This window comes from Ischnura elegans, chromosome 5, assembly GCF_921293095.1.
Source record: "Ischnura elegans chromosome 5, ioIscEleg1.1, whole genome shotgun sequence".
Taxonomy (NCBI): Eukaryota; Metazoa; Arthropoda; class Insecta; order Odonata; family Coenagrionidae; genus Ischnura; species Ischnura elegans.
The window spans coordinates 4,659,744-4,687,057 of NC_060250.1; the positions used below are offsets into that span (position 1 = coordinate 4,659,744).

At 44.8% G+C, this 27,314-nt stretch overlaps 1 protein-coding gene across 1 annotated transcript in view; it reads right to left on the bottom strand.

The window, feature by feature from the left end:
* LOC124158449 (gamma-aminobutyric acid receptor subunit beta-like) overlaps positions 1 to 27,314 on the bottom strand; it is a 108,057-nt gene that overhangs the window by 27,970 nt on the left and 52,773 nt on the right. Inside the window, exons 4-7 of the mRNA XM_046533536.1 lie at positions 16,014 to 16,240; positions 13,904 to 13,986; positions 7,419 to 7,556; positions 590 to 727 (exon numbers count right to left, since the gene is read on the bottom strand). Of these exons, the coding sequence (XP_046389492.1) occupies positions 590 to 727; positions 7,419 to 7,556; positions 13,904 to 13,986; positions 16,014 to 16,240 (586 nt within the window). The remainder of the gene's footprint in view (positions 1 to 589; positions 728 to 7,418; positions 7,557 to 13,903; positions 13,987 to 16,013; positions 16,241 to 27,314) is intronic.

Consider the following 27,314-nt stretch of genomic DNA (forward strand, 5'->3'; position numbering starts at 1 on the left):
CTCGTGTGCATTCTATGAACTGGTGCGTTAGAAACTTCTGTGCATTGAATATAAAATAAAGCATTTTTGTAGTTATTGTGAATTATCATGCCGCCCTGAATTTTTTGAACCGTGTGTGCTTATTTGCTTTTTAAGATTTCTTTTGTAGGCAATGTAGAGGGAGAGAGGTCGTTTTTGGAGCTAAATCGGGTCAATAAAAGTCAATTCATTCGCACGTTGCCCTTGGTCTAGATGGCCCAGTTACGAGAGCGGTTGGTGCCGGTGTTGCTGCTTAGGGGATGTTGGGAGGGTTGCCGCCGGAGGAGGGGAAGGGGCGGGGGATGGGACGGGCAATTCTTATTCAAGACACGGAACCTAGAAGATGCAGGGCTGGGAGCGTGAGGATGGCATCGTGTGTGTATATACATAGAACCATACATACATACACACACAGTAATTATTTATAAATGTGGATATAAAATTTGAATTTTGAATGGGTAAGATAGGTAGGTAGGTGGGTATATATATATATATAGATTGATATATATACATATATATATATATATAGGTTTATATATATATATATATATATATAATTGTTGGATGGTACCTGTGGTTAGACTTATTTCCATGGCCCGCTGTCGGTGACCTAGCACCTTAAACTGTGGCAGTGAGACTTCGTTAGACACGCCCACCGAGTTCGGGCCCTCGTTCCACTTATACCGGATGTCTCGCATTGTGTACCCGACTACAAGGAGAAGACAAACGGGAGAGAGAGAGAGACATTTCTAGGTGAACACATCACACTCGATCGCTCTGTTGATTGATTCTTACACCCTCACTACTTGATGTGAAACACAAGAATGAACCAACTAATTTCTTTTTTTATTTTACTCTTAGTTGGTGGATAGATAATTATATCTGATGAAAAGGAATTATCGTGAGCATATATTTTTGTTTTTAAGCCAAAGGATTTTGAAACCTTTTCAAATTTATTCAAGAAACTACAAATGTCTAAAAATGATACAAATGACTGCGACGTCTTGTCTTCCTTGCCAGAGAGAATTTACAAAGACAGTAAATGCATGTTAACTATAGTAAAATAAAAATAAACAGTATTAAGCGTGGTTTTCCTCGAAAAACATACGCCTATCACTAATTTTCAGTCGTTTAATGGAGCAGCCGTGAAGTGTCTTGCAATCCGGCAAGTGTCGTGGTCAAACAGACATCTTTTTTAGAGAGGAACTCTGAGGTGTGCGTGGTGAAAGCTGGCGTATGTTTTCGAGGCAGAGAATGTATATACATTGCCCTGAGCAAAAGACTAGACGCCGCAATGTCATTAGCTACGGGCTCAGAAATGGATTCACGTCACAATTACATACAAATAAATAAATTTATGTTTGACAAAGAATTTTATACATTGCAGAAAAAAACACATGAAATGGGTGACTGAGAATGAAATGGGGTTGACTTTGCAGCCGGCACAGGGAGAGCAAGAGGCCAGGGAGATATATCAGCATTGATTTGGTTGCAAAAAGAGAGATAGAGGATGAGGTGATTAAAAGTAGCTATAATTTACAGAGATAAAGGCAATGGTATGATTACATAGCAGGAGGAAATTGTAAATATTTACAATAGTTCACAGTACATTATGCTTTGACTAAAAACAAACAGAAGAGCGAAAGAGAAGGATAATTAGTAAACGGTGCAGTCCGCGAACAAGCCCCTCCGCTCCGCAACACGCTGTCGAGATCTGAGATGAATAGAGCGAGAACGGAGGCGGGCACCAGAGCACCAGCGCCCTCTCTGGCCCCCGCCCTCCTCCTCCCCTCGCCAGGCCCAGGGCCGGACGGGAGCGCCCCTGGGCCTGGCCACACTCACACATTATGTACACTTGGCTTGGATACATATGTACAGGGGCGGGGAGGCGAGGACCCACCACATTCTCTCAAAGCGTCCAGTGGACGCTCGCGTGAAGAACCAAAGGCTATCATCACTCAGCTCTGCTGCTGATGAGAATTATCAAGGAAACGGAAGATTCCATGTGAAGCACGGGTTCATGCATCTCTACGTCAGCTAGCAAAGTGTACCGCCCTCCGTCCGGTCCTTATTTCTCTCAAATCAGTGTAACTATGACAAACGTAATTGGAAGTCGGGGTTTTAGGCAGCAGAGTACAATTAGTCATAACTAATTGCCGGTCATTGAGTGTTATGTAGTTTCTTTTTAGGATTGTGGTGAGAGATGAGTGGGGAGCCGCCGTCCCGCCCTTTGTATGTACAGCGCAGCACACACACACTCTCACGCCTCGGTGGGTGCGGTCGCGTGGCAGGGGGAGCCACCGCAGTTTGCATTGTGAGTGCAGGAATACTTAGGTAATAGGTACCGCGGTTCTTTACACTGTACATGTTGCGTGTACCGAGGCTGAAAATGACGAGGAAAGCAATGGTAAGGGTGGTGCAGAGTCATCGGGGAAGCATTTGAGAACAAGAATGGTACAAGTATTGGGAGGGAACTGTAAATACTGAGGATGACTGCTAATTTCCGGGTTCTCCAGCCGCGTCTGTCGTTTATAGTTGACTACAGTTTCGGAAGCCATCCTGCTTCCGTCTTCAGGTCGAAGGTGAGAAGTGTTCATTTTTTGCCGTCTTATATAGCACTGGCCGATCTCCTCCTGTGCGCTGATTGGTCAGAACTCTCTTCCAAACGTTGCTGATTGGGTAGCCGTTGTCCCTGTTAATATTTTGCCTTTTGTGGATTTCAATCGCTTCCCTAATTTGCCTTGGGTAGTAGCGACTCTCTTTTGCCACTATCTTCGCTTTTTCGAATTCAATGTTATGGCCGGCCTCACTCCAAACATGCTCTGCAATGGCTGACAAGTGCAGTTGTTTTTTATTGGTAGCCCTCACATGCTCCTTCATCCTTGTCGCCATTCCTCGGCATGTTTCGCCAACATATGATTTTCCGCAGGAGCATGGCACTGTGTACACGCCTTCGCATAGTGCCTGCGGGATACGATCTTTTGGTCCAGGTACAATGTTTTGTATCTTGGTCACGCAATTGAACCTTGTGACCACGTCATGCTTCCTTAGTATCCTAGCAATACACTCTGACACTCCTGCTATGAATGGAATTGTAAGCCGTGCTGCAGGTTTGGTCAATTCCTCCTCCTCTGTGGCCTGGCGTTCCTCAGATGGTCGTGAGTGCATCTTTTTGACCTTAGCGGCCCTTTTGAGGACCATTTTCCGGTCGTAGCCATTCCTGATTAGTGCTTTGGTCAGGTGCTTCTTCTCTGATTCTAATGATTCGGCGTCGGAAATGGTGAAGGCTCGGTGGAGTAGAGATGTTACCACCGAGGCCTTCTGGGCGGGATGGTGGTGTGATGCTGCGTTCAGGTATCGGTCCGTGTGCGTTTCCTTTCTATACACCGCATGTCCAAGACTGCCATCGTCTTTCCTCTTAATCATTACGTCCAAGAAGGGCAACTTGCCCTCGCATTCCTTTTCCATTGTGAAGCGGATCCTTCGGTGTTGTTTGTTGAGATATATCAAAAATTTGTCCAATTCCTCTGCACCGTGTGGCCATACGATGAACGTGTCATCAACATACCGAAGCCAAAGCTTTGGTTGCTTGTGGTAGGTATTCACGGCCTCCTCCTCAAACTTTTCCATAAAGAGGTTGGCCAACACAGGGGAAAGGGGCGAACCCATCGCTGCTCCGTCTGATTGTTCATAATAATTGTCATTCCACAGGAAGAAGTTGTTCCTCAGGCAATGCTCCACAAGCTTGGGGAAGTCCTTGGGAATTCCTGAGCTTGTCAGGTTTTTCACAATTTCCACTGATTCTTCAATGGGCACGTTCGTAAACAGCGACACTACGTCGAAGCTCACCATGATGTCTTCTCTCTCGATGGTAATGCCTTTTATCATATTCACGAAATGGGCTGAGTTCTTCACATATGAAGAGGTGTTTCCCACGCAATCCTGTAGAGTTTGGGCTAGGTATTTGGCGAGTCGATAGGTTGGAGCGTCAATTTGGCTTACAATGGGCCTCAGTGGTACACCCTCCTTGTGTAACTTCGGTAAGCCGTATAGCCTCGGTGGTTTCGGTGCGGACGTAATTAGCCATCTCTGTTCTTCAGTCGGAATAGAGGACCTCTTGATTATGGCTCTTGTCTCCCGCTCTGCTTTGGCCATGGGGTTCTTTTGTAGTTTGACGTAAATGGTGTCGGACAGAAGTTCTTCTACCTTTGAGTTGTATTTCTCCTTCTCCAAGAGAACGGTGGCATTTCCTTTGTCCGCAGGCAAGATCACGATGTTTTTGTTTTCACGAAGGGCATTGAGAGCGGCCCTTTCTTTCAACGTAATATTCGGCTTCGGTGGTTTAGCTCTGCGCAAAACTCGCGCTACGTCCTCCCTGATTTCGTCGGCCACAGGTTTTGGTAGTTTCCGGATACCAGACTCCACTTCGGTGATGAATCTTTCCCTTGGTATGTCTCGTGGCGTTATGGCAAAGTTTAGTCCTTTGGCTAGCACTGCAGTAGTGGCGTCGTCGAGTTTGATGTTGGTAAGGTTGACGATGCAACGGTCCTTTTCAGGGCCTTTGTCGAAAATTGGGTGCTGACGAGCGTGAAATTTCTCGTACTTCTTAATCTGCATTTCTCTGTGAGCCGTTTCCAAGGCACGTGATGACTCGTATGATAGTTTTTCAATTGTCTCCCAATCATTGGCAGTAAGAGTAGCTGCAAGTTCCAAGTGAATCCTGTAGAGTTCCTCGGATAATCGGTGAAGGTCCAGCCTCTTTTGGTGAATTCGTTCCCTCAAGAGTGCTTCGCTAGTGCGGCGAAGTATTTTCTTAGCTGCGTAGGTGTTCAGATGGTGTTTCACTTCCACACATGATGGTAATGTGTTGGTGTCACGGCAGCGTAGGAGGAAGGCGAGAGAGGAGAGTAACTTCCCCTTCTTCTTCCTTAACTTCTCAAATCTCTTGGACTTCCTGAGAATCTCCTCCCCGTAGAGGATAGTGAAATTAGTGCGTAGGTTTCCGCGGCGTCGTTCACGATGACTGCTAATTTCCGGGTTCTCCAGCCGCGTCTGTCGTTTATAGTTGACTACAGTTTCGGAAGCCATCCTGCTTCCGTCTTCAGGTCGAAGGTGAGAAGTGTTCATTTTTTGCCGTCTTATATAGCACTGGCCGATCTCCTCCTGTGCGCTGATTGGTCAGAACTCTCTTCCAAACGTTGCTGATTGGGTAGCCGTTGTCCCTGTTAATATTTTGCCTTTTGTGGATTTCAATCGCTTCCCTAATTTGCCTTGGGTAGTAGCGACTCTCTTTTGCCACTATCTTCGGTAACATCTCTACTCCACCGAGCCTTCACCATTTCCGACGCCGAATCATTAGAATCAGAGAAGAAGCACCTGACCAAAGCACTAATCAGGAATGGCTACGACCGGAAAATGGTCCTCAAAAGGGCCGCTAAGGTCAAAAAGATGCACTCACGACCATCTGAGGAACGCCAGGCCACAGAGGAGGAGGAATTGACCAAACCTGCAGCACGGCTTACAATTCCATTCATAGCAGGAGTGTCAGAGTGTATTGCTAGGATACTAAGGAAGCATGACGTGGTCACAAGGTTCAATTGCGTGACCAAGATACAAAACATTGTACCTGGACCAAAAGATCGTATCCCGCAGGCACTATGCGAAGGCGTGTACACAGTGCCATGCTCCTGCGGAAAATCATATGTTGGCGAAACATGCCGAGGAATGGCGACAAGGATGAAGGAGCATGTGAGGGCTACCAATAAAAAACAACTGCACTTGTCAGCCATTGCAGAGCATGTTTGGAGTGAGGCCGGCCATAACATTGAATTCGAAAAAGCGAAGATAGTGGCAAAAGAGAGTCGCTACTACCCAAGGCAAATTAGGGAAGCGATTGAAATCCACAAAAGGCAAAATATTAACAGGGACAACGGCTACCCAATCAGCAACGTTTGGAAGAGAGTTCTGACCAATCAGCGCACAGGAGGAGATCGGCCAGTGCTATATAAGACGGCAAAAAATGAACACTTCTCACCTTCGACCTGAAGACGGAAGCAGGATGGCTTCCGAAACTGTAGTCAACTATAAACGACAGACGCGGCTGGAGAACCCGGAAATTAGCAGTCATCGTGAACGACGCCGCGGAAACCTACGCACTAATGTAAATACTGAGCATTGGTTTTGCAGCTTGGATGTTGAATTTGGCTCTTTACGAACAGCAAGGGAAAGCAGCTATCTGGAAGCTACTTGACCGCGTTCTATATTAATAATGCATTTACATATTTACTCAAAGTTATTTAGATATCTCTCCATCTTAATCGGAAACTTTTCCAATGTTGAGTTTTTGCCATCTTACTTTAAAACTGTTAAGGAATCTCTTCTTCGCGCCCTTTTCTTAAATATTCCCGATTCTATTCTCATACCTATTGAAAACTTTCATATATATTTATCTGTCCGCTATTTCCATTTGGTATAAGGGTTACGAAGAAGGGCCTGTATTTTAGTAACGAATGATAACCGACCTTTTAAAAGATTAAGTTACGATACTGATTATTTAAGATTTTACAAACAGATCGGTAATCGGAGAAATGTAGTTTAAGAGAGTAAAAAATAATTTTTGTTCGTATTTGGCTTGGTGTGCTCGTTGTTTTGCACGAAAAATTCTTGAATATTGTACTAATGATTTTAGGATGATTTATTGTTTGGACACCCAAGTGAGTGGTCGGCTCGCGGTGTAAAAGCTTATAATAGCTCCAACAGTCTCCCTGTATCCCCATTCCCGCTATCTGTTCATCTGTCCACGTCACGTGACCACACCACGAAGGAAATCCTGATTAATATACTGAAAAGCCTTTGTTCAATACGAAGTGAGGGATATTTTTGTTTCAATTCAGCAAGTAGTAACTTTTGACCTTAGAAAAGAAAATGCAATTCAGCGTAGAATATGCCGTGAGGTGTATTTGCAGCTGTAAGTCAATATCATTGTTTTACAAGCTAGCAGTGAGAAGACTTTAGAAGACGGTGTGAGGAATTAAGCGACTTCATTTGAACTAGAGCCGTATGACGCCCTCCCTCGAGTGACTGCGGAAGCACCTCTCCGCCCCAATTCGGTGCGCCTTCCATCCAACGCCCTTAGTCACGTGGTCTCGGTCCGACGGCAGCGCTGCCATCATTCGAGCGTGCCCGTCGTCGCCACGCACTGTGCTGCTCGCAATCGGGTTGCCGTTGGATTGTTTGTGTGCAGCACAGTTGGCGGCGGTGTTCGGTGCGGGAGTGGACGTCGCGGTGGCTGAGGGCCGCCGCCGATGGGGAAACGTTGGAAAAGTTCCAATGGAGAGAGATCGAATTGGGGGGGAATAGGGGGTAGGGGGTATTTGGAGGGACACCCACCACAACTCTACCTGTGGACAGGTTAATTTCTGTGGCGCGCTGTCGGTGGCCCAGCACCCGAAATTGAGGAAGCTCCACTTGCGGGGATATTCCCACGGACTTGGTTCCGTCTTGCCACCTGTACCGAATGTCCCGCATCGTATAGCCGACTGTGAGGGCCCATTCGGAGGAGCAAGAGAGAAGAGAGGCATTCAGTGAGGTGCGCTTGTGCCAAGCCAATCATCAATCTTACTCAACTCTCTATCGTTCGAAGCAGCACTTCATTCTGATGCTGTATTGATACGAAGGAATTCAATGCACTTCAAGACTGTTAGTGCGATTTATGTGCTAAGAGCCCTCCCGACTTCCACCTTGGAATGCTGCGTCAGGTGATCCACGACAGGTTTTTTTTCTACGGGGCTTTTCTCATGAATCGACATTCGCGGGTTTCCTGAGACGATCTTTTTATAAGATCTTGAGGGCGAAACTGATACAATGTCTAATATCTGCATTTGCCATATACAGCGAACCCAGAGATATTCCCTCAGAAATAGCTTTCGATGCTTTTCATACACCAGTGCATGACCAAATGAAACATTCAGGCTCATTAGAGCTACCTGACGAGACTCTCCAATTGCCGTTTGCTTTTTGTTTTTACGGCCCTCATCAGCTGATGATCGATTCATCGGTTGCATACGTCGAATCAAAAGCTGTTCACTGCTTTCTTTGTGCGCAAATAGATTTTAGAGTTAGTACCATTTTTACAGATCCGGTAAAATGTTTCAATTGACTCTAAAGGTGGCTGACGAAGATCATTTGATGAACATGGAACGACACTTGTGACCGCTATACAAGCTTTCTTTCGCGAATTCGTGTAGATTCCCCGTCAAACCGCTACCGGTCTTCTATTTATCACCATTTCATTGTATTCAATACGTGATCAATTTTTTCACATTTTTCCAGAATCGGAAACATGGGCGCGCATTTCGCCAATGAATTGCTCTTCTCCCATCCAAGTAAACACGTTTGAAGATAGCACATGTAAACGATGATTTTAATTTGCTTCTCGCTAACATTTCATATTTTATGTAATTTTCATGCTAAAGATGTTTTTTTACATTTCTAAAATTTATTATAAATTATTTTTTAAGGACTTGCATGATATTCAGTGGCGACGCCTACGCTAGTGCTACGAAATAAGATGGAATTCCAGTTTTCCCATTTGCTTCTATTTCTATTGGTTTTGTCTGAGTGTTCTCATTGAGCAATGCTGAAAAACAATTTCTTTCCAAGTTTTCTCATTTCAGACTCTAATTGATCTCCGAACTACGTGTATGAAATTCGGGAAATGGAACTTTCTAAGTTTAGAATGAGTCTCGGCAGAGTCACATATTTTCCGGTGGAGCTGAAAAGTTTCGGGATGTTTTTTTCTCGCATTCGCACAAGAAAATGAAAAGAAAACACCTTAGCTTTAAAGTTTTGGAAGTTTTTTTAGACATCCTGAGGTTCTACCGAGGCTTCACACGATTGCTTCACGCTGTCAAACAATTATTGATATCTCTTCTATGCTTCCGTAAATCATTCATTTTTCATAAGTTTGTGCTTATATTTTCTTTGCGTACCTGTCGTCAACTGGATTAAGATAATATCATCTCGCAAAAATTCTATGGAGGAAAAAATCATTCGCCTTGACCGGGATTCGAACCCGGATGTCCCGTTTGCCATGGAGTGCTTAAGCGAGCTGAGGCGTTTTCAGTGGAAATGTTTTCACTCTACCGGATAAGATGGCGTGGAATGATGAATGTATGATACGACTAGCAGTCCTATTCGTGCGCACGGCGCCACTGCCGTAGAGCAAAGCACGAACTTGAACACTAGGAGTTGTTCGTTCTTGACTAATTCAAGTTTATCGGGACTATTCATGGTAAAAGCTTTCCCTTAATCCGAAATTCGCACAATTTGGGCATTGCGAGTGACTCCGCTTAAACCTAATCGTGAAACTCATTCTAGGAAAGTTTTCTTGTGTGCAAGAATCGTAAAAATTTTTGAAAGCGTTTGCTTGCGTATCACAGGGATCAGACGGCTAACCGAATGAAGGTATCTGAGATGGACTTCCTTGAAAATTCTACCTGGTTTTTAAAGTTTAATGTTGTTATTTCTTCTGCGTGACGTGTGAGCCAAATAATTCGATTTCCATGCCATCTGAGAAAACCGCTTTAAGATTCTCCGATAAAAGGCTGCTTCGTTTTAAATGTACAGTCTCTTTCAAAAGTCGGTCCCCACGGCCAGCGCGAGCAATGACGTTTTCCGCTGAGCTCCTACTTCGGGTGTTGCCTCTGCCTAATGCGCCTCGAAAGGGCCACTTTGACTCTCTCTCACCATCCGCGTAAGTCCTACCGAGGCATTCTTCGGCATTCCTAAATTCTTCGCCACTTGCGGTGCAAGAACACTAGGCGAATGATAAGTTCCAAGTCACGCGATTCTCACCCTCATAGTATTCTGAGATAGATAGTCTGGCTTGTACTAAAAAAATACCGAGACATATCTGCGTCGCAACGCACATATAAGGAAGAAACGAAAATTGAAATTTACGCCTGAAAGAGTATTCTAAAATTTGCCTGCAAAATAACCTTCTAGATTAGGCCTTTAGCACATTATTACCAAACACCATCAATGCATATTGCTTAGGTTTTAGTATTTTAGAACCTATGAAAGGGGCAGTCAGTATTCCTAAGAATTTTCGTGGGACATATATTATCCTATAATTTTCTACGTGTCTTTCTATCCTCCACTTTTCTACGTTTGTGCGGGAAATCAAAAATACTAATGTGGGCCTAAACATCATGTTTAATTCGGCATGATATTTATTCGAGTCGTTACTAACGTTTTCATGGTCACCTGAAGTTTGAATGTATTAATAGTTATCCTAATTATATTTTCGATAGTTAAAAAACCATCGGTTACATTACTTGCATGACTGGCTTGCCTATTTCTTACCATTATAAGGCAAATTTAGTGCATTATCTTTTATCTTTGCCCCTTTCATTGAGAGATCAAACAAAATCCCCTATTTCGTTTCTTTTTTCTGCCAAATTCAGTCGTAATTGGCGCCTGGTGATATCATGTATGTCCATGTCCTCCACATTATTATCTATAAGTGATTTCATAGCAATTATAAAATATGCACTCACATAATAATACCTTGATCCAGTCTTAGGGGTGAACAAATACTGAACATATTCCAACTAATACGAAACTACACGTGTAGAATTTTCATCCGATAACAATATACCGTGTGAGGAACTTGATGAATATCTCTGCTCAATCAATAAAAACTATATTTATTTGCTACCAAACATACTGTCTGGGATGTAGCGCTTTACGACGCGGAAACTTACTCGTAGACGTTGATGGAAGAGGGACAAGAAAAGAATGAAGTCGAGCGAATATAAAAAAGAATGGAGAATGTGAGATGGACAGATAGGAAAAGGCACGAAGAAATGCTATCCATGGTGGAGAGATTTGAGGTAAGGGTGGAGGGGAAGGACGAAAGTTAGGGTATTGATAGAATGAAAGGGCCTAATGCGAATGGGCGTTACTTTTAATTAAAGCGGTTAGTTCAATTTTGGAGGGGCACAGGCGGGGTGATTAGTGAAATCTTCCATGTAATCCAAAATTATCAGGATACCTATAATAAAAATCAAATATACTCCCTTTTCATTTCAGAAGAGCAGGTAAATTATGTTTTTCCATTACCACCATAAATGGTTGACTCATAATCATATTGCCACGCTGACGTTGCTCGCACTACTTTTCTTAAAAACAGTGGGCAATTCTAATGTAGGAGTACTCCCCACGAAGAAAAGGGCAACACTTCTTGCGAAGCATTGTGGACTAAAAAACTGCCATTTTCTTCAATGTCCATGAATATCTCGCTACTTCTGTCCATGGAAAATTACATTTACCTCAAGAGCAATTCAAAAAAGTCCGACTGTTCATCTGAAAAATGTAATGCAAAAATTCTTCTCGCGTAAAACAATGGCCTACCGCTAGTTTGTGGCAGTTAAAAAATGAAAATACTTCTTATGTTGTATTTTCAGAATGACAATAATTTACGGTATTCAAAGTGTAGGCATTACTTGTTTCCGGATAAACTTAAACTTGGGGAGTAACTGCTATTTCACTAGTTAACATTGAAAATTGACTGAAAATCGCCGCCGATACTAATGAATGCGAGTACAGATGGTAACAGTGGCAAACGACAATATCGGCGAACATATTTACGCATTTTTCACAAAATGATTCGGAGAAAAAAATGTTATGCTCGAAATTCTCCCAAAATTTTATTATTAGTATATGTGGTGTAAAAGTATGTACACCTATAAGGTTTACCAAACGACTCAGATGTTTCTCTCTCTTCCTCGCGCGATGGGTTACTCGCCGGAAAAATCCTTAATTTTTTCTGCTAACTTGGATGGTGGAATTGTTTGGCTATTGGAGGGGAGAGGCCTAACTCTGAAATCGTGCTTGGGGCTCTTGGCGAGGGTTAAAGTAGTCAAGTTTTACCATTTGCACAGCCCGATCAATGCAAATCGATCCCCAGTGGACGAAGAACGCGTATGCAATACGTGAAGGTCGACTTCGGAGAACAACGGAGACGGCTTCGCCGGGTGTGTGGACCAAATGTTGAAAGTGACTGTACTGTCAAGTGAAAACGGTCAGAAAAATACCCAACTAGCAATGCTGAACTACAGCTATTCTGGAGCCTGTTGCGATTGGTCAATTCGCAAAAAATCAACAAAATAATGATGAGGAGATGCACTTCCGGGTGGCGGTCGCTTTCGGAATTCGCGTTCCAAAGTTCAGTGCGCTGATCAATACCAAATTGATGGCTGCCTCGGACGACGTCGGAGAAGTGCCGCGGCAAGATGCGAAGGCTAATTATGGTTAGACTCGACTTGGACACTTGGAATAGCCTCGGGAGCATTGGCCCGACACACGCAATCCCTTGGAGCCTCCGAGTTTTAGAGAAAACAGACTCATCGGTCTGAAATGGCAGGCACATAAATATAGACTGCTGCATCCACTTCATCCATGATCTAAGGTGGATAGTAGCCAAAAATGTTTGTGAAGGAAAAATGATTAGCAGTCCTAATTCCCAGAGATTTAGTTGCATAACCACCAAGATATAATATCATGTTACTTTTTATTTGCTTAAATTTATGATACATATATCTATAACCCACTGAGAGAAATTAAATCCATGTGAAATAGTGTGCAGTGACGGTGAATACCATTTTTGTTCATCACTTCAGTTTTGTAGAAATTGCTGAACATTCAAAGTCAAAACTCAATATCCCACAGCACACAGAGCATACAAGAATCCAGTTTGTTCGTTTCCATGTCTGAGACAATTTGTGTATGTACATGAATGTGTCGTGCATCGTCATGACTCTTGTGCCCTTCGACATTTTTGTCGGAACAAAAGGTTCCTGCTTCAGGCGGTCGCCAATGCCTTCAATGCCTAAGAAGCTAGCCTTGACTCTAATTTGTCAGACTTCGACCAACGCGCATCTGTAAGCCATAGAATACATGTTCGCTCAAAGCGCTGAAAAGTAATCATTTTATTTATGCATGTATGATCACACTGATGAATAAACACATCACAGTAATAAACACTTGTAGTGGGCGGCTCACGGCAGCGCAGCGAGGCGTGATGGAGAGACAGACAGAAAGAAGATTAGTGAGGATTCAGGATTTGTGGCCGGATTAATGCTCATCTCCACAGCTTCGCGTGATCCCATCTTCTCGACCCAATGCAGAGCGTGAAAGATATTTTCGGACTCTCTCTTTGTCCCATATTCCGTTAATCGGATATTGAGGCACACCACACATTTGAATTGGATTCAAAATAGCTGTACTGTAGAGTCAGATTTGATTGGAGCGATGCAATAACCGACTCACCACTCTTCGTATACATGCGCATTAGGCTTCACTTTGTGGAAATGATTAACGTTCAAATTGAAATAAAAAAGTCGCAACTTTCCTCTCAATACATTCAAAACGCTCAAATGTTTCCGCGCGTGCTGCCTTTCTCAAGGGAGTACACTTGCACCTGCGACATAAAAGTGAGGCAGCATCACTTGCCGAAACCTTGGCCGCTTGAGCGTTTTAAATATAGTGTGTGCAAGATTGCGACTGTTTCATTACAATCCGCTCACCGCTCTGCACTTGCAGCATTGCTTTATTCACGCGGATAACCACCGCACTCAGTTGTCGAATCCAAAGTCTCCTATCGACTCGCGAGAGAGAGGAGGTGAAGATTTGTCACGGCTAAACGTCCTGCAATGCGAACATTTTAGTGTGCGGTGCTGACGGTACGAAGGGGATGGCGTCTCAGGTCGTGCATCGCTCGCTTCAAATGTCCACGGGGCTGAGCACTCCTTCCAGAAACCTAGGAAGGAATCGTTGGTGGATGTTAGTGTTGGGAGGACATGCTTGTCGTGTCGATACTCACAGCTTTCAATTTCGATGTGGCAGAGCTGTCGGTCCATCGGGAAGTACTGCAGGTTCATGGGGCAGGAAGCGGTGATGGTCAGCCTGGCCGCGTCGCGCGGAATGCAAGAGACAAACAGTTCACCATGAGTCACTTACTCTTCGATGACATTTGCGTGAGTGGACCTCTCCTCTGAGGGGAGCGTGCGTGTGTGTGTTGTGCGGTGTATGTGCTGTGCGTGTCTCGTGGTGCGCCGTTGAGCGCCCCTCCCCTCCCCCCCCCCATTCCGCCTCACCCCATTGCCTATCCAACACATTCACTCATTTTTTTGCTCTTTCGTGGAGCTCTCTCTTCGGCTGAACAACGCTTTGTCCTTTCAGTGAGACCCGTGCGCAGCTTACCTCCCGCAGGGGATGGCAGATACCCTTTAAGCAGCTATCTATGCACGCCTGAAATAGCTATTTCCACCATTGGTGGGCCGGGAAGAGCGCTCGCTGCCTCTCAAACTCGGCTCAAGACTGTAATGATCCCTCGCTCAGTGTACTCTCGTGGTGTGAACGCCTCTGGCATCGTCTGGGGGCATCACTTCTCACTCGGTTGGTTGTTTGGGATAGGATAAGGGCTCGCCCCGGCCATTATGCTGCCGGCGTGTGAATTGAGTTGGGGATGAGATCCTTCCCACAGGATGCAGGATGGGCATCAGCTGGGATATGATCCCGGGACCTTGGATGTGCGCTCCCTCCCACTTGACTTCCACGCTGCCCTCGCACCAGTCTCACCTGTTCATTTGTCATTTCTCCGTCATATTTTACCTGTCGCGAGACAATTCTCTTCCATTTGTGCCCATAGGAATCACTCTGCTTGCAATCGACGATAATTCCGCACGCTTAGATTTGTGCCATGGATCGGAGGCTGCCTGCCCTAGTCGTCGCTCGCCTCTTCACCCTTCACCCCTTCATCACTCATGGATGGACGAGGGTTCGAATCCTCGCTCCCCTTCGCCTCCCAATCGAAATGATCAGCAATTTGCTCTATCCCACCTCTCCCTATAATTTCGTCCCCCACTCATCCAATCTTACTTTTTCTCAGAATTAGCGCTTAATCAGAGGCTGAGCCTTATCTTTCTCCATTGTTTTTTTTGCTCACAAATAGAATTTTTACATAGAAAGGACGCGCAAACATTTCCTTGCACAGTTTGACCGCATCTTTTTCATAAATTCTACTCTGAATCCTTCACAACTGTATGATTTGAATTAATTCAATAATTAACATCTGGTACAGGGCCTTAAAAGTACTCAAGTTCTTTATGGATTGATTTGTCATAGTATTACCTCTGTCATTGAGTGAATATGTGAATATTCTGTGAAAAATTGAATTAATCTCGATTGATAATGGCTAATGGTGAGACTTTTTATTTCTTTGTGAATTGCTGCTAATACTTTAATGTCCGAGCAGAAATATAGTTATCAAATGATAATGGTCATCGATGCTTCACTCCTCCATAATTCTGTCCAAATATCCTCATTTATCTTCCTCTGCAGCACTTTTAAGTAAATAGTGTTGGCTGGAACAACTAAAATAAATTATTGAGTAATCTAATTTGTGTATTGGCCAATTTTCGAATACAGGCTGGTGATTATCCTGAATTAGTCAAGTCGATGTGTTAAAATTGCTTCTGGCTACTTTTTATCATTTTCTGGGATTGATTTTCCGGTGAATTTGTGGCATTAGTGGATTCAAAACCCATAGTTAAATATCCTTCTGCCAAATGCCATTGTAATGAAAATCATGCGCTTGGAATCGACTCATTGTAATTGCCTTGATTACAATTTAAATCGCAAATATTTCGGCATGAAGGTTTATTTAGATATTAGTTTGTGTACGCTATAACAATAATACCATATTCAATAATAAAAATTGCGTTAGTCCGCGAGGCAATGAGATCCATATGATCGCTGTGTACGACTTCGTCGCGTATTTGACGAGTGTAGTGGAGAGCGTGGTTATTCCATCAGACACATAATGACATGAGAGAACTAAATCCTATGGAAGGTTAATCCAATCCAACGGCTGCAGGTGAATGTTCCATACTTTGAATTAATTTCCAGTTGTTGGTCGGGTTGTCACTCACCGAATGCTCCTCGTGATGCTGCCCGAATGATGGATGCGGATGAACTCGTTGCTCGTGGTGGCGATGTGGAAGTACGACTGCTTCTCGTTCACGAAGAATGTGTCCGGCACCCAGATGTTCTTGATGAACTCGGAGCCCACGGACAGCGTTTCCACGCCCGGCCTCTTGCGAAAGGCCAGCCGTGGGTCCGTCCAGAACTGCCGGAAGTAGAAGTCCAGGGTGAAGTCCTGGGGGAGGGGTCGGGGATGAGGGGTGGAGCATTAGTGTCGAGAGAGTGAGGGTAGAGGGGGAGGCGGGCAAAGGCGAGAAAGGCCACCACCTCCCTCGCTCGTCAAGAAGCGATTAGAAGTTGCTCAGGCAAAAAGAGCAGAAGAAAGAGTGTCATTGCTGTCAGTGGTGACCTCACTGTGAGTGGGGAACTCTAGATACGAATGGAGGTCAGGAGGAGTAACCGTGGGCGAATAACAGCCCTTGGGTGGTTCCCAAGCATACGTTACTCCTTCTTGATAAATGATTTTGCTCAAGAATATTGCCAGACAATAATACATCTATCCTGGAAAAAGGACTATTCATCAAGGAACAGGCTAGAAAGTACTAAATTAAAATAATGTAAGCAATATCTTCGGAGCAGAGCATGCAATTTATGTACACGATCGGAAATGGAGCGACTAGATTCTCTTCGCAGGATTCGACAGCGTGGGCTGCCTCCTCGCCAGGGGCGCGAGCGGTTGGAAGAAAGGACTGCTCGCTGCTCGCCGTGCGCCACGTGCGGGTGCCGGTGGCGAGGAGGCAGGCGGCCGCAAACCGATCCAGCTACTGTACGAACGACAACGAAGCCAGCTATGTACACGCTACCAGCACATCAACACAAACATGCGCTATGTACAGAGTTGTGCATGCAGAGAGCGGAGGGTCATGCCCGACGAACCTCGCCATGCGATTGGCGTGCTTGCGTGCGTGCCCTCGAATTGTGTGCGTATGTGAGTGAGTGAGTGCGTGTGTTGTGTGTGTGTGTGCGTGCGTGTGTCGCCTGACTACTACTCTCTCTCTCTCTCTCTTTCTCTCTCTCTCTCTCGGAGTGTGTCTGTGTGTGGCAGAGTGGCACCTTCCCAGGGGGCGCTGTCGCATCTCCTCTCTCATCGGTCCGTGCACGGCAGTGATCATCGTTATCGTAGCCTTGACGTGCATATTGTGTTGCAGCACTTCCGATCCACTTGGTCCTGGGTTTCGGACGTTTTAGGAAGAAGCAGGCTATTTAATTTTAACGGACTTGCCCTTCATTGGGAAAATTGACTTGAGTTGGGAGATATTTCGTTTTAATATATTCTGCTCATGTTAGTTAATAATTCGACTTGCAGGCTAAAGGAAATAAGATTCTTTCAAATTTCGAAGATTTCGTGCATGGATAGAGTAGCGATTGATCGGTCGTTTCATCACTTAACCCATACATCGTCGGATCATGCTTTTTCTTTTTCTTGAGTCCAGGAATCTTTTATTTAACATAAATATGGCAATTAGCCTCGGAAAAAGGATGTTGAGCCAGTTTAATGACCGTTATTAGTGATAGTTTTTCGGGTTTATTCCGCGTTGATTCTTATTTTGTGGACGACAGTTTCGGGCGCGTTCCAGTTCGGGGGTCTTGACCCGAAGACGGGATTTGCTGGAACGCGCCCGAAACTGTCGTCCACAAAATATGAGTAAACGCGGAATGAACCCGAAAAACTATTACCAATCAACTCACCGCGGAAGCCTCCGTAATAATGACCGTTATTAGTATGGTTGAGTTCTCGTTTCAGCGTTGGCCCAGAAATGATGTGCACTCGATCTTGAATGACAAAGGTGAAAAAATCACTTCGTCGCCATTTTCCTTGCTCAATGCTTAGTTGTTTTACATTCTATTGTATACTTTTAAAATGCATTTTTGTGGTTTTGATCGCAATTACAGCAATGCAGGACGCGCGTCGAGGGTGTTCAAGTGTACCACCGACGAAGGATGTGACGTTGCTGAACAAATTCGATTCGTATTTACCTCCGGTTGATATGTTGTCCAACTTTAGAGGCATCGACTCGGCGTGCGTCCGTGAGAAGGCATTTGATGAGGCGGTGTCCTCGACGTCAGAGGAAGACAGTGGGCAGGTTAGTTCATGAGTACAATTTCCAATCATCAAATCCCTTTTGGGCGATTTTCTCGAGTTGTCCAAATGCCACGGACTTAGGCTGCCCATAACTCAGAAATAGGTCGTCCATTACAACCACAGTTGACACTTGGTCTGCCGCACACCTTAGCTGTAAATGCTCTGAGTCTCAATGTCGTATCACTTGCCGAGAAAGAGAGTTATCAATTTCGTAAGATGTCAGCTCAATGGTGCGAACGGTCGAGCGTAGCTTTATTCCTTTTTCTAATACTCACGTCCACATCACTTCTAATATGGAATTGTACACTACGTCACGGTGTGTACTTCGGCAGCCCTTCTGGGATGTACCTCCGTTAACTTAGTCTTCCGAATGCATTACTTTGTATCAGTACAAGTATTAATCTCAAATGGAATGCTTTTGATGGTGTAGACCAAGGATGGACATAATACACCAAGGGTGAAATTCGTCATGAAGGAATGGGCAATTGCCTATAATGAAGGAATTTGGAAATATGGGAGTGAGGAACTTATCCTTAGTTTATATGCAAGGCAGCGTGTGTATCTGACAGGTTCTCAACTTGATTGCGTTTGAGTGACAAATTACGAGTTGTGGATCACCAAAGCCACTTAGTTCCTCGATCACCCTATAAACAGGTAAATTTTCGGTCAAAACTGCGATTAAAACAGCATTAATACTTTTTTAACTTTGAGTTCAGCCTCATCATCGTCTGGGTATTTCTTCCGCGTCCGTGTCTACTTTATTATCATTCATGAGATAAACCACTTTTCCCAATCCACCGTCGTTCTCTTCACAACATAATGTTTCCACCCCTCGGCATCTCCATTCCTTTCTTTTGTACAATATGCATCCCCTCACTCAATCGGAGCCCGATCATCCAGTTCATTTCCCTTCTTCTAACCACTCCTAGCATCTTTCCTCTCTTTGCATGACCCCTTATTCTCTTTTTCCAAATCACTCCTTCTATTCCCTTCCATATCCATGTCTCTGGGTGGCCTTCATCCTTTCTCATCCTTTAAGCATGTATTATCCTGGCATTCGACTCTTTGTAAGACTTTCTCTAAAATTTTCATCCTATGGCCCTTCCACCATGTCATTTCCATTCCCTCTTCAAACCTTCTTTATCGATGGTAATCGTTTTCTTAATTTCTTATGTGTAACACTGATAAGCGATGATTTTCGTTCCAAACACTTAAAGTTCTGCACTTGCTCTATTTTCTACCATCTGAATGTTACGTTTTTTTACTTCAGCATAAAGTTATCATGATTTTGATCCTCCTCCCGTTATTTCATATTTCAGTTTTTTTTTATTTTTGGCGTTTTCTAGAATCACTTTTTCAACCGTCATCACTCTCTGCCGTCGGAACCACGTCACCTGCCTCGAGTCTTATCGCTCCCTCTCCACCGAAGCAGTCGTTGAGGATTTCTGCATTTCGCATTTCTACAGCATCGACGGCAAACAAACCCCAGTGCTTTCATCTCTTCATGCCTGCCATTCCCCGCCCCTCGTCTCCTCGGAGCACTGCCAATCTTCTTTGGACTGTTCGTTCTGCTCTCACAAGTGCTCTCTCTAACAAGGGTGAAACCATTTATTGTGTCCGTTGCGGCATTCTTGTCCCATTTCGAGACGTGTTCGCCGACCACGAAAGCAAGTGCCGTCGCACTCGCACGCGCCGCGATCGTCGTCTGCCTCTCTGGGTGGGTTGCCACTCTGGCCGCTCGCCTCTGTGTCCTCCTGTCTCTCTCTGTCCCCCTGTGCGTGTGCTTCCGTGTCTGCCCCCATATGTCTGTCCGCACATACCTTGTCTAGGTCTGTTCGTAATCGCGCGTGGCCGCGTCTGCGCTCTGAGGGGGTTTGTCTGGGGCCTCGTGTCGCTCTTCTCCGGTGGGTGGTGGTTCGTATCCCGGTGGACGGGGGTGGTGGTGATGGTGGGGGTGGGAATAAGGTGGGGGATGGAAGGGCGCAGAGGGGGGGGCGCTGTCCCCCCTCAGCTCCCGACGGCTGCCTCGTGTGCAGGGATCGGTCGGCGGTTCACGGTGGCAAATATTATAGATAGATAGATATATATAGATACATATATATATATTTATTTATATATTAATTTTAAAGATAAAGGGATGAAGGGCGGCGCGGGTGTGAGGAGGGCACCCGCGCCGCCCTGCTCCTCAGCCGCTCTCTCTTCACTCACTCACCCATTCGCACATCCGGGGTTTGGGGGGTAAAGGGGCTCATTTCGGAGGGTGGGGGGGGGGGGCATTTACACGTATACACTCACGGGGGGGGGTGTAGGGGGTGGGAGTCGCCACTGGCGAAGACGCGATGCTCTCTCCCTCGCCATTCGTTTGTTGACGCTGTGGGGGGGCACTCGACGCCTCGCCGCACCTTGATTTGCTCGTGTGCTCTCGCTACCTGACGATGTACCGAATATACAGCCAATACATAGTCGCAGAGGATAAAGTTGGAAGTATGCTAATGTTAACCAATCGTACGCTTAATTGACAGCCCTAGCGGAAGTTAATTGCAAGTCTTCGCAGAAATACGGATATTGAAGAAACTCCATTTTACGTCTATCAAGCGATGAAGTCATCATCATTGCCTGACTTCATTGGTTCTGCGCCGGGGTGTTACATGAGTTAAATTTGGAGTTACCGCATTCATTCTGAACGTGAGACAAGTTTGAAGAAGCGCCCCTTGAGACTGCCAGTGTTGACATAATTCGGAATATACTGTCAAACTAATTGCGAGCAGCACACTGTCATAAGCGGTCAAAATGGCTTCTATGGCCATAAACTATTTTATGTCACATTATTTTTTTTACTAAATGATGAACTTTCTGGAAGTACTTCAAAGACACACTAATGCTTTAATTTCACAATATTGTAATGGGCATTCTCCACATGTCGCATGTGTCCAGTTTGGAGGCAAATACCTTCGGTTTGACATAATGCGATAGTTGGATCCTTTTTGGGATGATACCTACATATTTTGGTCAATTTTCCACTATCGGTGAAGAATAATGAAGTGGGGCCTGCGAGCTAAGAGATGATTTTTGATCTCTGCTGCTGTGGGCCGTCCTCTGCTTTTGTGTTTCCACCTACATTTCTTTCCCTTCGACACTTTGATTCCGCTGCGTCGAAGACGACTCTTTCGCAATCTCGGGACAATGCTCTACCCATAACGGCTTCTTTGAGATAACTCCCGCCACAATTCAAACGTATTTTCGCTCCTTTGGGCGTGGATGCTTGCGCACCCTTTCCTTTGCGTTTTCGCGATCGGGTGGGGGGGGGGGGGGGGCACGGCGCCTGGCGCCTCTCCAGAGCCGCACTGCGGACCTCCATCCTCCTCCCCTCCCTCCCCCCCTCCCCTGTCGTCCCCACCCTCCAAAATGCACGTCTCGCGAGTGTGGCCCAATCATTGAATCGCCCCCTCTCTCTCTAAAGAGCTCAATTAATGCTTGACGCCAATTGTATTCCTTTTTTGGATCAAATTTGTATTCGTCGATGGATCGCTCCCTCCCGCTTTCCTGCTGATTTCGTGTTTTTTTTTTGCTGTTGGTTTTAGTTGGAAATCCCACATTATATTCCCATATTTTCCGATATCTATCTGTTCCGCGAGTATTCCATTGCATTTTCAAAATTTAAGAAACATGAATTGAAGTAATTTCTTAGAAATGTGAGAACGCAAAGGAAAGCGAAGCGAGGAGAGCGGTTTCCTTTCAGTTCGTGATATCCGGAATGATATGAGTGCTTGAGGCTTGAGTTTGGATGGCAGGCCTCCCTTATTTAGCGATTCTTCATCTTTCGCTCCTCACTCATATTGAGAGACATTCACCAGTGGCACTCTCATTCTGCTGGAGGTTGGGTGGGCAGAGAGAAAGAAAAAGAAAGACAGAAACGCACACAACAAATAGCGATATGTACTACAAACAGCCGCACAATATTCCAACGATACCAAGCAACATCAAGGGGTGGTGGGTGGGTGGGTGGCATCGCCCTGGGCCCCACTTCTCTTTACTCCCCATCAACGCTGAATTGATATATCCCCACCCCCTGCCATTTGATCATCGCATTTTTGCTTTTGCTCCACTTATCCGCGACCTCTTCTTCGGCGGCATTCCAAACATTCAAATGTTTCGTCATTACCATTTTCCAATGGACTTATCGAAAGGTAATCGCAACCTTTGTGGCAATCCGTTTCAAATGAACATTACTTAGGAAGCGGCTGGCAAGGTATGCAAGATCCGTGCCGACGTCAAAATAGGATGGTAGTCATGTTGACATCCATTCCTCTGCGATACAAGAAATGGCAAAAATAAAGTCACTGTAGGTACTTGTGGATGCTTTGCGGTGTCGATGTTGTTGAATGCCTCTGCCAGAATGCCAATGGCCACATATCTCTTTTCCATCGCGCCGACGACGACGTTTAGGTTCTTTGTGTTCCATCGGAGTCAAAAACTTTCACTCATTAACAAGCAGAATTATTGGATTTGATTGTTGGCATTATTTGGAAGAAAAAATTGCTTTTTAAAACTGATTTAAATGAAATTTCATTGCAATTTTAGCATCAGCGAATCAAAAGTCGATTGCAGGACTAGTTTGAAACTAAATAGTGGTGAATACATTTAAAAATTTAAATTTTAGCCGATGTGAATGTTTTTTAGGCCTTTACATTGGCTGCTTGCGAGATCGAAATCAGCATCAGCATAAGAAAACTCTATTGTGGTGAAGAAATGATCCCAATTCGCGCGGTTAAGATTTTCGGAATTTCGCGGAAGAAGAAGATAATAGCGCCGAAACGAGTCGGAACTCGAAACGTCGGCGCTCTCAGAAAATCTTACCCGCGCGGAATCCCGATAAAAGTTTAAATGTTATGTTTGCCGGGGAAGTGTAAAATCTTACACGATCCCAATTCGGAGGCAAAAGATACTTTCGGTCGCTCTGAAAATACGAGAGCGGTTTTTTTTCCAACCTCCTAATGCTCATCAAAGTGAGAGGCGGACACTGCGCAGGCGCAATGCAATTGCAATGCGTCCTCCGCACCACACCCTCAAGTAATTTCTGACCACAAGTTGTTAATTTAAGGTTAGTAGCAATCTCATTAATGACACTGCTTCAATTGATTCTCCCGCCAAGTGCGCGCTGAGGAGCGACAGCCAGGAAACTCATCAATTGGCTTCAGCATTGACATGTCTTGACCTTAATTCCGATAGAAGAGAATTTTTTAAATGCACTGTGGATAGAGAGTGAAACAGTGTGAAACATTACGTCCATTCCCATTCAAAACAAAAGAAGAGACACGCTGATCTCAGCGCTGATGCAGCCCCACTGCTACTTGAGCATTTTCAATGGGACATTTTCCATCACCTGCCATGAAATGCCAACCTAGAGCCGTGTGGTTTCCATATTTACGCTGAAATGAAGAAGTGGCTAGCCGAGAATCGGCGAGGGGGAGAAAAGAGCGATTTTCTAAGGGGCGATGAGCTCCAAGGCAAAGGCAACATTCGTTGGAGGTCATTGACGGCAACATCCTATGAAGAAGGTACATAGAGTAAAGCTTGACTACAGGCACGGCCAACTCCTCAAATGCCGAGGTGATTATGTCGAAAGGATGCCGCAAGTGTGCTCAACATTTAGCAATGAAATAATTTATAATCAATCACTTCTGTTCATGATCCATGGGAGGTTGAAAAAAGGTCCTCTTAAAAGCAGGGTTGATTTATCTCAAATAGAGATATATTTTTTCGCATAATGCGCTCACCTTCTGCTTGGAGGCTGGTTAAAAAATTACGCCATTGTAGAGGACTTTTTCATTTATATAGATATATAAAGACTTAAGGGATAATTTAGAAAATATTGCTATTTTTTCGAAGCTAATGGGTTCAATTTTATGATATCATTCTGTGTGGCGGTCTGTTGAATGCAGCTGTCCAAGGTTTTATCTTCATTGGTTCAAATGCCGCACGGCAGCAGTGGAGAATTTGGGGAATACCAATGGAGGGAAAAGCCGACTTGATTTTACTTTTCCGTTTAATCGACACAAATTTCGAGTGTCTAAGAGAAAGGCGATCAGACTCCACAGATCATATTCCCTTGTGACCAGTGTTTTTCCCGTCGTTTGGTCTTCTCCTCCCGGCTGTCGATTGATTCCAGTCTTCATTTTAGGCTCTTTTACCTCGGGTAACCCGTAATTGTAATCAGGGTAACTGTTCAGGTTTGTTGGATTCGTAAGGCCATCTGGAATGAGGCTGGTGAGCATTTATTGATTTGACTGTCTTTTCGTCGCCACTCTGTTCCTCTGAGTTCATGTTCTTGAGTTAGCAATATGGCGGACGGGCGCACGCGAGTCGTTGCATGTCGGGATCGCATTGCGATGGCGGGTGCCCATGGTGCGTGCCGGGGAAGAGGGTGGCGGTGGGGTTGCTGGGAGTGAAGGGTATTCGCAGAGGAGGCTCTCTTGAAGTCATAGCGACCGTGATTGATACAGTAATGGCGATGGGATCGAGAGAGGTGGGATGCAATGCACATTGTACTTTGCACCAATAATCATTCAGACAAAACATACCTCAAATGAAAAGAGATCTAAATAAAAACACATAGGCTGGTATACACTTGCAGGGAAATACCGTTAACGACATGACAGTTGCTGTCATACGTAGGTGTATAATATATGAAAGTAATTAAGGAAATTAACACGAGTACATAAACATGAGATATAGTTACATCATGGAAACATTTGTTATTTGTGGGAGGTGGTTATCGTAGACAGACGTCGTCCGTAACTGCGGCGGCGCCTCCCCGGGCAAACAACGCGTACGGGAGGGAAGGATTGCAGAGTACGAGCCCTTGTCGCGATCCTTTGGCCGGGAGTGTAAATTGCTTTGGGAGGAATGCAGAAAAGCATGGGGCGAGATTAGGAGTTGTACAAGATGGCGGGGATTCTTCTCTGTTCGTGGTAAATACGTTTTTGGGTGGATTCGCATTCTCTAACAACGTTTCCCTCGCATGGTGGAGGTCAACTCCGGCAACGGAGGGGAAGGCCCATCAGGAGAGCGCGGAACCACCCATGAGCATATTCACCAGAAACAAGGACCGCGAGAATGGCTTTTCATGAAGTACCGTTCTTTGCTTTTCATTTTATCGGTCAGTAAAATATTATCCCCGTGCTGTTACCCTGAGTTTCATCGTCTTCTTTTGCTTTAATGATACTGTATAAATGTACTTTGCAATATATGTTCACTCGAGACTTTCTTTGTTTCCCGAATTCATTTTTTACCGCTAACTTTTACTTTTCGTGAACTGAGGCGCAAATATTGCAACTCCAGAGCACACTGTAGTAGCTACTCATACCGACTCTGTGCCCTTCATTGGGTGCAAAATAAATGTTTATCGCGTAAAAGCATGTCACAGCCATCAGTGAAATCAAATTTTATTTTTAAAACAATTTTGATGAGCTTGTCTCTTTCTCATTCTTGTTGGTTATAAAAGGATATTGGGAGGAAAACTCATATGACACGATCAATGCTTCTCGTATTGTGTCAAAATTTATCTTCTTTGCTGCTTCAAAAATCTGAATGCATATTTTTCCGAAGGATTATCATGCCGCGTCACTGATGGGCATTGCGGCGTTTGCAAGAATTCACCCGCTGTAGCCTTCGGCACGACTTGTTGACATACATGGATATTCGCCTTAACTAAAGCGTTAAGTGTTTGATTGAATTGAAGCTATTGCCTAGGGTGTCAATGGCCAAATAGAGTCTTTTATTGACTTGCGTTTCTAGATGATTGGGGTTGCGGTCGGCGTGCCACTTGACCGTGTTTTCGCTCATGCGCTCTTGTGCTGGCGACCAACGGCCAATCTCGGCTTCACTCTCCAGGCCAATGGCCAGAGTGCTACTAGAGTGTGTGTGTGGGCTGGTAGTAGCACCTGAGCTATTGATTGATGAACACTGGACGAACTTATGATTGTGTTTTAAATGCACTGCTGGTGTATATCTTAATATTAGCATAATTAGGCTCGAAAACAGTTTTCGAATCAAAATTCGGGCGTAAACTCATGAAATGGTCATAAAAACACTTGACAAAAATTGAATAATTATTGCCATAAAATTTTCAAGCATTCAAATGTATCAAAATCAATTAATGTTAGTCTGTTGTGATTGGCACCTGCTCTAAGAAATTTGACCATCTGAGATCTTTCGCGAATATGAAATTTTTTCATCGTTTCAATCGTGTTTTAGAAATATTTTGGCAATCCTAATTTGACGACTCCAGTCTTCCTATTTTTCATCTATCCCTCAGCATTCATGTGGTTAACGTAGACTCAGAAATATTCAGGGAAATGAACAACATTAATCAGCTATTCGAAAGTCACTACGAAATACACAGAGCAGACAAAATAAATATTTATGTAGAAATTTATTAATTATTTATCTTGGAAAAGTTCTGGCACCTTGAATTTGGTCCGATAAATTTTAATCAATTTGGATGACAACCATACAAATAACTACAGTACGAAATATGAAAAAAATCGAACACTTTCTACGCCGTGCTTTCATGAACATTGGAGAGACAAAGTGCTAGCCACATAACGTAACGGGTGGGCCGAAGAAAGCCAACTTGCGTTTTGTACAAAGCTTGAGCAAAAGCGGCTGCGGCGCGTAGCGGGGTCAAGGACACAGACTGTACAAATGAGGGGTGGGAGGGTGGAGGGAGGGGAAGAGGGGCCGGCTCCCCCTGCATCGTGTGAAAGAGGGCGGTGACGGTAAGCGTCAGGGATACGATTGTCTTTGAGGGCGGAAGTTCGTGGCAGAACGGCCATAATATTCACGAGGTTTCCATCAGAGGTACATTGTCATGATGGCTGCTCTCTGCCCGACCGTTGATAGCGTGAATCACTGACAGTTTTCGACACGAAGGGAAGTTAGGAATGAGAATTGCAGACACGGCCGGCCGAATGGAATGACGATGAGATGGGTGTCGGCCCGCGCGTCCAGCCCCAGCGGGCGAACAAATACATGCGTGCTCAAAAATGGCGTCTGAAAGTCCGCTCGCCAGCTGCTGACATCTATGTGGAGGTGCAGGCAACACGCTGCCTCTTCATTGTATGCATTCACAAGTTGCACATGGAGACGAACAGCAACACTTTTG